This window comes from Acomys russatus, chromosome 3 (genome assembly GCF_903995435.1).
Source record: "Acomys russatus chromosome 3, mAcoRus1.1, whole genome shotgun sequence".
NCBI lineage: Eukaryota > Metazoa > Chordata > Mammalia > Rodentia > Muridae > Acomys > Acomys russatus.
In genome coordinates this window covers 8716942-8729311 of record NC_067139.1, presented here as the reverse complement: position 1 = coordinate 8729311, position 12370 = coordinate 8716942, and the positions used below count along the sequence as shown (strand labels likewise).

Here is a 12370-nt window from a genome sequence, read left to right as displayed (position 1 = left end):
ATAGGGTTACTTTTGATTCATTGATACAGAATTTTGTATATTGATGCAAAGTAGGTTTAATTTTGATACACTGAAATGGAATTCAAATTCGGCATTGTTCTTCACACACTGTATTTCTGCTCTAGTATGAAGTATTGTACACATACAGCTCAATTAATACATGGTTTACTTCCAATACTCTGATAGTGTTAGTGTTGGCTGTTTAGGATAATTAAGCAATACAAGTCAATTGTTAATCAATTCATGGTCATGTCAAAGATAGAACTATACACGCTAGGCTTAACAGATGTGATTCTACAGATAGATAAGACAAAATAGTTAAATAAGGTCTTCAAAAACTTCAGTGACCTACAGGATCTGGCATTTAAAAATGTTTTTATTGTTTTAAGGATTCTTTGCCAATAAGACAGATTAACTCCTGGCAGCACCCAGCCTCCATAAAGAAGATGAGCATTGAAGAACCTCCTTGTAGAGATGGCTTCGAATGTGGCAAGACAGCCACTGGACAAAAATGTCCTTGTCCCACAGACAAAAGTCTGCCTAAAAAGTGGACAAACTTAGATGCAGGCAGAGTTGACGGCCAGACTCTGCCAAGACAGAGTAAACAATGGTTCCTGCTTCACAAACATATCTGTCAGATATGCTGGCCAGAAGACAGAAGACGATGCTCCAACAATAAAAAGAGTTTTGGTTGTCTGCTCCGGCATTAAACTGTCTCTCATTTTTTTTTTTTTCATTTTGGAAGCCGCCAACCTGCACTTCCTGTTTACTTAGGTTGTTGAATTTATTCCTTCTCAAGTCTCTGATGGGGTTGAAGACCAGTTAGTTTTAAAATTAAGCTTAGTTGTTTAGGAGTTAAGAAGATACTTTTATGTCTAGGTAGATACTTTTAGGTTGACAGATATAAACTTTAATAAATATTGATTCCATTCAGAACTTTAGACTCACCAAGATAGAATAGATAATGTTCTCTGCAAGGCTGCCAAATACCTTTTGATTAAACATTATGTATGTAAGTTCTATCTATTAGTTTTTATAGTTTTTTATAATTGTACTTACTGCATATTTTTTTAAATGGCCCCTCCCAGGGGGGTCTACTCAAACTATTGCACTAACCAAGGACGATACAAGTAGTGAACATTGAACCCCTACTCTGATCTACCCAATGGACAGGACATTCTCCACAGTTATGTGGAGAGTGGGGACTGACTCTGATATGAACTCTGGTGCCTCATATTTGACCACCTCCCCTTGGTGGGGAGGCCTGGTGGCACTCAAAGAAAGAATAAGCAGGCTATCAAGATGAGACTTGATAGCCAATACCATATAGTGGGGGAGGAGGTTCTCCTCAGTCTTAGACTTAGGGGAGGGGAATGAGGTGAAAGCGGGAGGGAGGAAGGAATGGGAGGATACAAGTGATGGGATAACAACTGAGTTTTAATCTGAATAAATTAATTAAATGATAATAATAAATTAAAAATTGGCCCCTTTATTTAGGCAGAAAAGGGGAATTGTTGGAGGATGGTCTAATGTATTTTGATGCTAATTACTGCTTGCTGTCTCTGTGATCTATCTTTTAATTAATAAAAAGCCATCCTGCCTGGGCAGGCCAGAGGAGATAGAGGTGTGACTAAGGGCCCCAAGAAGGAGAGAGAGGAATTCTGGGAAGAAGAAGAGGGACTACTAAGAGGAAGAAGAGGAGAGAGACCTGAAGGGAAAAGAGGAAGGCCGCCATGGGTTAGATGGAAGAGAAGCACATGGCTGGAGAGGATGGAGAATGTGGCCCAGATGAAGAACATTAGCAAGTATTTGGGATTATGGGTGGGAGGTAGCTTGATAGAAGTTATTAGAAGCAGATGGTATGGGATTGGGGCAGGCATACCTGCCCCACTATGGGAAGTAGTTTAGAGGATTAATGTCTGCCCTGCCCCAGGTTAACTAAGGCTATTTTAAAATATAACAAGTGTCAGTGTCTTAATTGATTGCTAGCTGAGCATACTGATAATACTAATAATACTGGTAATTTAAAAACAATATGTTGACAGTCTCCTTTGCCTTACAGATGCTTTTCAGTTTCATGAGGTTTCATTTATTAATTGATAGTAGACTTAGATTTTTTCCAAAACACTTTATTTAGGGTTCTTAAATAATTCAACTTTATTTCTAACTCAGTGACCAGAGGAAGGGAAGAAGGAATGTTAATAGGAAAAAGGGGTTGTGGACCTGTTTAGATGTAATTCCTCTGCCCAATTCCACCTTGTGTTGTCAGGATACCAGCAGTCCAATGCAATAGCAACACAAATCTGGAATCTGTAGCAGTGGCAGGCTCCAGCAGAAACAGCAAGGATCCGCTGAATCAGTTCAAGTCAGTGGAAGCGGCCAGATTCAGCCTAAGTACCAGGAGAAGTTCTCTGGAGCATTTATCTCTGCACATTGAAGACCAGCAAAGGCCAGTGAAGACCAAGGACTCATTAGTGTTCCAGGGTGTAGCAATGCAAAAGTGTCCTTTTGCTGTTCATGGCTCTATTTATACTCCTTCAAAACATCGCTGGTATCTGCTCCCAGAACAACATCCCATGACACAACTGAGTCTTCAAAGAAACCAGAAACTTCCACTTCAGTTGATCGTAGAGCCTCAGTTGTTGGTATTCCGATCAGGAAGCTGTCCCCTGTGCCAATGGGGTTAAAGCTGGTTCCCACTTTCACTTCTAACAGACTTTGTGCATCTCATTTTATGTTGAGGTTTTTGATGCACTTGGACTTGAGTTTTGTGTAAAGTGATAGATATGGGTCTAGTTGCATTTTCTACATGTAGACAGCCAGTTAGACCAGCACCACTTGTTGAAAATGTTATCTTTTTTCCATTGTATGGATTTGGCTTCTTTGTCAAAAAAAAAAAAAAAAAAAAAAAAAAAAAAAAATCAAGTGTCCATAGGTGTATGAGTTATTTCTGGGTCAATTCAATTCCACTGATCATTAAGTCTGTTTTTATGTCAGTACCATGGAGTTGTTATTACTATTGCTCTGTAGTATAGCTTGAAATCAGGAATGGAGCTACTTCCAGAAGTACTTTTATTGTCTAAGATTTCAATATTGTATAGGACCGGGCTTCTTTCTATACCAGCCCTGGCTATCCTGAAACTCTCTTTGTAGACCAAGCTGTCCTCAAACTGATAGAGATCTGCCTGCCTCTGCCTCCTGTGCTCCCATGCCCAACTTCTTCTGGATTCTAAAGGCAGTGGCACTCACTCATACATGCATATACCCCCACCTAGACATGTACACCTCAGGCCAGAAGAGGGCATCAGGTCCCAGTATGTGAGCCACCATGTGGTTGGTGGGATTTGAACTCAGGACCTCTAGAAGAGCAGACAATGCTCTTAACCTCTGAGCCATCTCTCCAGCCCCCTGGCTAAATTCTTAAGATTCTTATTTCTTACTAATGATATTCTTCACATCCAATGAATTACAAAATAATACTTCTTTAGTCTAAACTTACTATGTTCCACTTTTCAAAATAGTGTTTCCCAAAATAAAAGTTAAAGTCCAAGGAGGGCAAGGCCATTAAAACTTCTGATGACCTTCTTGAGATTCTTGAAAAGGAAGTGTGTAGGCTCAATTTCCTTAACAATTATACTTTATTATGAACTTATTAAACAAGTGTACCTCCCTTATAACCCAACTAGCCTAAGCAAGAGGAAAAGGAGATTAAAGAAAAGAATGAAAGCCAGGTGTGGTGGTGCATGCCTTTAATCTCAGTACTGGGAGACAGAGCCAGGAGGATCTCTGTGAATTCGAGGCCAGCCTGATCTACAGTGTGAGTCCAGGACAGCCAAGGCTACACAGAGAAACCGTGTCTCAAGTAAACAAACAAACAAACAAAAAAGAAAAAGAAAAACAAGAATGAAACCTTTTGGGTATCAGTTCTGAGGATTCTCCCGGCATAATCAGCAGGATTTTGCAGACCAGCAATTCCAACAAAGTTGCTGCTGGAACCTGGAGCAGCAGCCAAAGCCTGGAGCCCCGGAGTCTTTGCTGGAGCAGTTCTCTTGAGGAGTGTCGTGAAGTGGAGCTATGAACAGCCAAACAATCCTCCCAGAGTCTGTTCAAGGACATTTTTCAGCTGGCAATAACCAAGCTCCCCAACTTCTTTGTGGATAAACTTACCGGTTCTCACACAAGTCTGTTCCCCATCCCACACTTGGGATCACAACAAAAACAGGTTTATCTCCTCTTCAGAAGAGTTTATTTAATGAGATATGTCCTCCACTTAGTCTTTGTTTAGCTGTTTGACAGATGAGAGCTTCTTCCTTTATGACCATTCAAAAAATGTTTTCTTTTTAAAATGTACATATGAAGCAATAGCAGACCAAAAAGAAAACAAAACAAAATCCTAAACTGGTATCATCTTCTTTCTACTTTCCTATAGGGACACAAAGCAGGCAAACACACACACACACACACACACACACACACACACACACACACACACACACAGCCTTTGTATCTGATAGTAAGCTTGCTTTCTATATGTCCGTCTTGTACACATCACCTGCTCTATGCCTTTTTTTTTTTCTTTTTTAAGATTTTACTTTTTTTTAATGTATGAGTGCTCCATCTGCATATACACCTACATGCCAGAAGAAGGCATCAGATTCCAGTATAGATGGTTATGAGCCACCATCTGGTTGCTGGGGATTGAACTCAGGACCTCTGGAAGAACACAGTGTTGTTATGCGCTGAGTCATCTCTCCAGCTGCTGAGACCTTTAGCTTTGATACACAGAAATCATCCACCTGTAATCTGCTACAGTGAAAATGTGTTCACATTTCTGCTGTGTCAGCCTGTGGACTTGTGTAGGGTGAAGGTAAGAATGCATTTTGGGGCCAGGCAATGGTGGCGCACGCCTTTAATCCCAGCACTGGGGAGGCAGAGGCAGGTGGATCGCTGTGAGTTCCAGGCTAGCCTGGTCTACAAAGTGAGTCTAGGTCAGCCAAGGCTACACAGAGAAAAAAAATGCATTTTGGAAAAGGGCAGTGACAATGAGTAGTTTTGCTTTGACAGATGACATTGCGTATTTTCCTATAATGCACACAGTATGCATGGATTCGTCCTTTTGGAGTCTTTTTAATGGTTTATTCCCAAATTAGATCTGCTTCATATACATTATGTCTAGTTTTCCCTCTGCTAATTTGGCAACTTCAAAGACTGGGTCTAGGCCACATGGTACTGAGTTTATCACACTACAGTTGGGCCATCTTCCACTCAAATATGCACAACTTCTGAAGTACCTCAAAGGCACATTTCTAGACTTATTTTTTTTATACTTACTACGAGTTAGTAAAAACAACTGTGAAACATAAGGGTACCATGATAGCCATCGACTAGACTTTATGAAGGACGTGTATTCCGTGTGCAAAGCGTTGGTGAAGATTTACCTCGTAGTAACCAGAGTGGCTTAGATGTTTGGATATGGGCTTATGCATCAGAGGGGTTGTGTGTGCGTGTGCATGTAATCCTGGCCAGCCTGTAGCCTACTGTTTAGACAAGGCTGGTCGTGTACTCACAGAGAACCCCTGCCTCTGCCTCCTGATTCCTGAGATTAAAGGCTGGTCCGATCAGCACTGGTGGAGGCAGCAGGATTGGGCTTAAGGTCAGCCCAGGATACACAGTGAAACCCTGTCTTCTCCAAATCAATAGATAAGAAAGTAAGTAAATTATTTTGACCACAGATCACCCTGACGGCGGGACCCTGTATGTTTATTGATATTTCTTCCCTGTTTTTATTTCCTCCACTCACTTTCCTACGCCCTGGTAGTTGATAACTTAGAATACTTTATCGTTAATACTTAGTGCAGCTTTTGTCAGCTCCGCTTTCCTTTTGAGACAGGATCTTACTGTGTAGCCGGGCTGGCGGTGCTTGCAGTGTTCTGGCCTCCCACTTGTTGGGGTTAGAGATATGCCCTCACACCCGAAACTTGGCTCGATTTATGCTGATTTGGGGGCCAGAGACATGGCTCAGTGGCTCGGAGCACGTGTTGATCGTGCAAAGGACTCGAGTGTAGTTCCCAGAACCTACATCTGATGCAAAGGAAAAATCCTTAGAACAGAATGTGTAGACTTCCCGGCGATCCGGCCGGAGCTGTCAATCAAGCGGGGTCACGTGGTGAGGACCCTGTCCGGTCTGGGCCGCCGGAAGTGCTCGTTAGCGAGTGACTGAGCCTTCCGCAGCAGCCTCCCCGGTCGCGGCCCACGCCCACTGCCGCCTCAGCTCGGAGAACCAAGTTCCGCTCCCACCTCCAGCGGCTGAAGTGCGTCCGCTCGGCTTCCATCCGGATCCCAGAGACCCGGGGCAGCTTCCGGCCCCGCCTACGAGCGGACCTATGAGACCCCGGCGTCCGCGGTGACTCTGACAACAGGGTGGCGCAAATAAATAAATAAATAAATAATAATAGTGCGTAGGCAGAGGGAGCCAGGGGTGACCCCTGACCCTGCTGACATCACAGCGCACGCATCAGAAATCTTACTGCTTTACAGGAAGCGATACAGGAATTGACCCGGAAGCAACTGTTGCTACCTGCCGCCCCTTCCCCCAATCCCTCCGTGGTCATCTGAGCCTGGCGTGCGAAGCTGGGAGCGTCAGTGACGGAATGCTAGGATGCGGCTGACGCTGGGAGCTCAGCGTCTTCGTGTTCACTATATTCCGTTCTGGGAGCGGAGTCCATCATGGCCAAACACAGGCGCCTTGGAGGACGAGGCGGGCTGTGGGCGGGTCCTGAGACGTGATTGACAGGGAAGGGTTATGAGCAGGGGCTGAGGGGTGATTGACAGGGAAGAGCTGTGGGTGTGATTGACAAGGGAAGGCCTAAGGCGTGGTGGACAGGGGACAGCTTCTCCACACACTGACCTTTGCTCTGACACGGCAATGCTACGGGGACGCCAAGGTCGCCTGGGGTCACAAGGTCATGTACGCGCTGTCATCTGTCAGGAACGTGAACCCGCCCACCGACAACTGGGCTCCGCCTCTCGGGTCCTGGTGCATGAGCTCGGGAAACCCCGCGGGCACATCACCCTCAGGCTCCGCCCCTTTCCCTTGGGGTAGGATGATGTCATCGTCCTCGGCGCTAACTTCTAGCTTTGGCACCGGGGCTATGGCCTGCGTGTCGGCGATCCACTCCTGCCAGGAGCAGAGCATCGTAGCAGGGAGGGTGGGTCGGCTCACCAGGTCAGCTGTCACTCATAGGAACAGGAAGTGGGGGGTGGAGATCATGGGCGGGAGACAGGGCCCCCGGAAGTTTTCGCACTACTCCATAGTAAGGTTGACAACAGTCAAACAGGAAGTGGGACAGGAAGTCGGATCTATACCTGAAAATTCCCATGATGCTTCTCGAACAGCCCGGGAAAGGAGCCTTTGGGATCAGGCACGCATGGCATGAGGACATTCTTTACCCTGGTTCAAGGGTCAGGGGTCAGCTTGAGGCCAAGGAAGCCCCGCAGGCAGGTCATGTCTGGTTCCCCGGATTCCTGCACTCGCTGCCAGCCTGCAGGTTGATGACGTCACGGCTGGCCATGATGTCACCAGATACGTGACCCCGCCCCTCACCTTCGCAGCCGCAGCAGCAACAGGAGCAGCAGCAGTGTCAGCAGCATCGCAAGGCCACAGACGATCGGGAGGGGTTGGGGTCTGGGTCTGGGCGGCGCCGGGTACGGGCAGGAGCCTGTGGTGAGGGGCGGGGTGACCTGTCAGTCTTTCATCTGCCAATCATGTCTCCTGTCATTCTTGACCGACCCTGTGACGTCACCTTCGCGCTGCCCTGCCTCCCAGCGGATCACGTGGGACCAATCACTTGGGCGCGCCTGGAGTCCATAGTAAAAATTCTGGGGCGTCGCCCTGACCCGGAAGTCATAGCAGCGTTCATGGTCAAGCCCGCCAACCGTCACGTTGCAGGAGGTCGCTGACTCTGTCTGTGGGTGGATGAGTCACTTGATGTGGACACTGGGCTCTGGGACTCCCCCCCCCCCCTTTGCGTAGCACAGAGAGCAGGTCGGTAGGGGCGGGGCTGGTGGGCCATATGCATTGATTGGTGGATGGTTGGTGACTGACACACGTACAGGCGATTGACAGACGGACGAATGATGCGTGATTGACACTAGGGTAGATGGCTGACAGGCGGTGCCCTCTGCAGAACAGAGAGCATGCTGGGAACCCTGATATCACTCACCTGCCACTCTGGGTCCACGAAGCTGCGGTGCTGCACCTCATACAGGAGGTTGCTGTAAGGATGGGGGCGACACGTGACGACGACAGAGTCCTCCAGCCAATGGAGCGTGACGTTTTGCAGGGGGCGGGGCTTCACTGCAGCGGGGGAGGGGGCGGGAATTGGCACTAGGTGCCTGATACCCCTCAGACAGAGGGGAGGGCGGCTGACAGGGGCCTTGACACTACACACTTTTGGTCTTGATGTCACTTCCTGTACTCACGGTAGTTCCATGCCTTGTTTGTCCGCTTGAAAACCTCACGCCTCCCTTTCCGGATGGTGACCTCCAACAGATCTCGCCTTGCAGGGAAGGTGCACCCAGAAGTGAATCCCCCAAGCAGGAAGTAGTGAGGACAGGGATGCGGCTCCTGCTGCCTTATGGGATAACTGCCAGAGAACAAGGCATCATGGGAGGGGACGGGGACAGGCAGACACAGGAAGTGGCAAGTGGAAGGGGTAGGTACGTGTCTGTTACTGGAAGTGAGTGGCAACGGGTGGGCCCAGGTGCTGTTGCTCACCGGAACTCCAGGCTCAAGTTGGTCCCCAAGTGGGTGGTAGGGTCCCACGTGACCTCCATGGTCTCTCGGTCGTAGCAGATGATGCTGACATTCATGACATCACCTGGGGGCGGGACCACCGGACAGATGATGTCACAACGGGGTGGGGTGGACAGCCCAATAGTGCCTGAGGGTGTTCCTCAGCTGGAGCCTGGGAGGGAAAGCGGCTGCCGGCTGCTGTTGATGCCCGGGTTCAATTTCCAGTGTAAGGACCAGACAAACTCCAGTTTTTGTGTTAAACCTGGCCAAGGCTGAACCCAGGTTCCAGGAAAAAGCACGAACTATTCTAAAAAAAAAAAAAAAAAGTTCCCCAGCAACACAACCATCTACCTTAGGAAAGTCCAAATATACTCTGCTGGTCAAGCTGATCAGCAGCAGGTAATCTGGTAAACAGCAGCAACAGCCAATTAGGAGAAGCCAGGCCCAAAGTTCCTAACGTCCCATGACTGGTTCTAAACCAGTCTTTTCTATAGGCCACCTTGCCCCTACACCTGCTACCCAACCATGAAATGCCAAGGCTTGTAACTCCCTGCTTGCAGCTTTTCTGCCCAAATGCCATCCAATCATATACTGTAAAGCTCATTTCTTTGTCTAAAACCTATTTTTAAAACAAACAAACAAAAACCTCTCAATTGAGACTCGGTCAAATCCCCTGCATCAGCTGAGTCAGTGTATAGGGGTGTCCTGGGCTGGAGTCTGCAATTAAGACTTCTTTGTGATTGCATTTGGACTGGGCTCCTGGGTGGTCTGTTTGGAGGGGAGGGTCTCACATTTAGGGCACAACACCAGCGCTGCATGGTGGCTCCACTCCTGTCTGGGATCTGAGGCTCAGGACATCGTGAGAAAGGAGACATCCTGACTGCGGACAGGACCAGGACCCCGGACAGCAGGAAGTGGCTCCGGAAACCTCGGTGCCCTCCCCATTAACCCTGGGGGGGGGTCCTGGTGTGGGGAGGGAGGAGCGAGGTGCACAGCCACTGGCCTGTCACACCTGGGGAGAGGGGACCGTGCGTGGTAGGCACTGACCCTCGGAGCACAAAGGGCTGTCCGCGCCCGTGGCCCTGCTCCGCGAACTGGAAGCACCCCACCCCACCGTCTCTGCCTGCCCTCAGCTCAGCCGCTCCTGACCCCAGATCTGAGTCGGTGTTTTCCTAGAAAAACCACAGGGAGGGGGAGAGGCGGATCAAGCAGGAATTGACGTCATAGACGTTCCAGGAAACGGAGATTCCGGGGAAAGCGCAGCCTGGCCCATGGCGTTGTGATTGACAAGTGCCCTCCCCAGAGCTTGTTCCCACTCTCATTAATGTTCAAATAAAAACATGGTCAATAAATGAATATTCACGAAGAACATTTAAATGATACCCCAAACGGCCTCCCTCTGCCTTACGCACATGCAAAAACAGGCTAGTCGGTATGTAAGTTTGATTGAAGGGTTTTTATAATAGGCTGCTGCCTGAGGCGGGCGTCCGCACTGCATGTGCATATGCAAATACATGCTAATGCGGCCGCAGCCCACAGCAAGGCTCGCTTGTAAAGCACACAGTGAGCTCTTTCCAGGGGCCCGCCCTCTCTCCCGAGGCCCAGCTCCCACCCCACGCCCTTCCCCTCTCACCTGCGCTCTGGGCCTCTCCGGATAGGAGCTGCAGCAGGAGGATCACGGCGATGGACCAGGCACAGAAGACCATGGCGGATGGACAGACACAGGGAGACCAGAATGTACAGACCGGGCTGCGCTCCCCTCCACGCCGCGTTGAGGCCCCGGGGGATTGTGAGGAAGTCGAGGCTTCCTTGGAAGCCAAGTGACTGATTGATAGGTTCACTTGCGGTACTAACATGTCATGGGGACGGGGCGGGGGCGAACTCAGGGAATTCCCCCACCCTTTCCCAGAATGCTTCGCGATCGTGCTGTTTCAGACTCGAGTGTGAATGGTTGTCCTGAGTAGACCTCAGCAAACCTCAAGAACTGGGAGGAGGGTGGACAGTACAAGGGGAATCACCACCTCATGGTAGGGGCGGGGCCTGAGGGCTGAGGGGCTTTGTGGGAAGAAAAGGAGCGAAGGAGCAATCAGAGGGTTCAGGAGGAGTGCTTGTAACTTGGTGACTGTGGGAGTGGGTTACAGATGAATGACAGGGGATGGACCCTGTCCTCTGCTAGGCGGCGCTGAGGATCATGGGGGATTCAATAAAGCTCAGCCCACATATAATGTGTGACCCCTGTGATGTACAGATTGATTCCTGTGAAGTCATCCAGGAGGATCATGTGACCTGGAGCTGGAGGGTCAACGTAATCAGACAGATTGACAGGCGGGCCTGACTCTGGTGATTGTGCATGATGTCACACAGCACGCCAACGCCACCCTGACCGATGACATCAAAAAGGCCTTGAAGTAACATCACATGCCACACACGGCCAGCCCCTACGTCCCTTCATCCTTCCTGTCAATATTCTGTCAGCAACCTACCCCTCTGCAGGCCTCGCCCTCTTGTGAATTCACAGGCCCCGCTCATGGGTCCAGCTGTCAATCACCGGGTCTCCATATCCAGTTGTGACATCACCACGGCCATGCTGGGCACAGCTGTCAATCACCATGGTCAGCTATGTGACGTCACCCAGCCCTGACTGACTGACAAGTCGTAGCTGTCAATCACCGCCCTCTCTTCCCCCTCCAGGTTTCCCAACCGTTAGATGAGGAAGCGGGAGACAGACAGACAGACAGACGGACAGACACGGCTCTGCAGCTCGCCGGGGCCACCCTGCACAGCCGAAGCAGGAGAATTGCTGGGACCAGAACCACCAGAAACGGCAGCTTTGTCATCAAGGGCAGTCCCCTGCCCTGGTGAGTCTATTGATCCAGGGGGAACTTCTGGTGTCCCTAGCTCTGAGGTCTGGGTAGGAGAGCGAATAGGCGCTTCTGGTGACCTCCAATCCTCTGATGCTGCCCTACTGTGTGTGTGCCATTCGGTCACCTCCGAGGGCAGGCATACCATTCTATATGTATGGAGACTGGAAGTGGCTGTGGGTGGGGCAGGACTTGCAGGCCTACTGTGTGCTCCGAAGGGCAGGCTCTGTCCCAGTGACAGGCGACAATGGGTGGGCAAGGTTCAAGGTCAGGTGGGCCCAGGACCAGATGTAGCCTGTGGGTTGATCTTGTCCTGATAGCACAGGGATTGAACTCCTGCCAGTAATTACTTCCGGGATTGAACTGCCAGTAATTACTTCTGGGTCATGGGGCTAACGGGGTGGGGCATTGAGGGGTCAGTGATGCACTGCCAAGAGACCCTCTCTTTAGGGGATCCCTGAAGCCTGGATCTCCCCAATTAATTAAAAGTCCCACCCCCACTCTCCGCCTTTCAGAGGCTTTGATGAGAGGCTTGTAGAGAGAGGCATTATGGGTGGTGACAGGAATTATGAGAAATGAGGAGGGGTCATAGCAGCAACTGACTTGTTCTATGTGACCCTTGCACACGGGGCTCCCCGGGGGCTTAACTCTAAATTCTCAGGTTTTGGTGAGTCACCTCAACCACTGCTAGGAAACTGGAAGTGAGCAGCGTGTA

At 49.4% G+C, this 12370-nt stretch overlaps 1 protein-coding gene across 1 annotated transcript; it reads right to left on the bottom strand.

Annotated features, from left to right (window-relative positions):
• Positions 1-6848: 6848 nt before the first annotated feature.
• Positions 6849-8971, bottom strand: Crlf2 (cytokine receptor like factor 2). Its single transcript, XM_051169268.1, is given in 7 exon segments — positions 6849-7177; positions 7366-7450; positions 7604-7718; positions 7803-7965; positions 8223-8356; positions 8482-8768; positions 8771-8971. Coding segments are annotated over 7 exon segments (1107 nt in total). The 5' UTR covers positions 8872-8971; the 3' UTR covers positions 6849-6955.
• Between the last annotated feature and the right edge of the window lie 3399 nt (positions 8972-12370).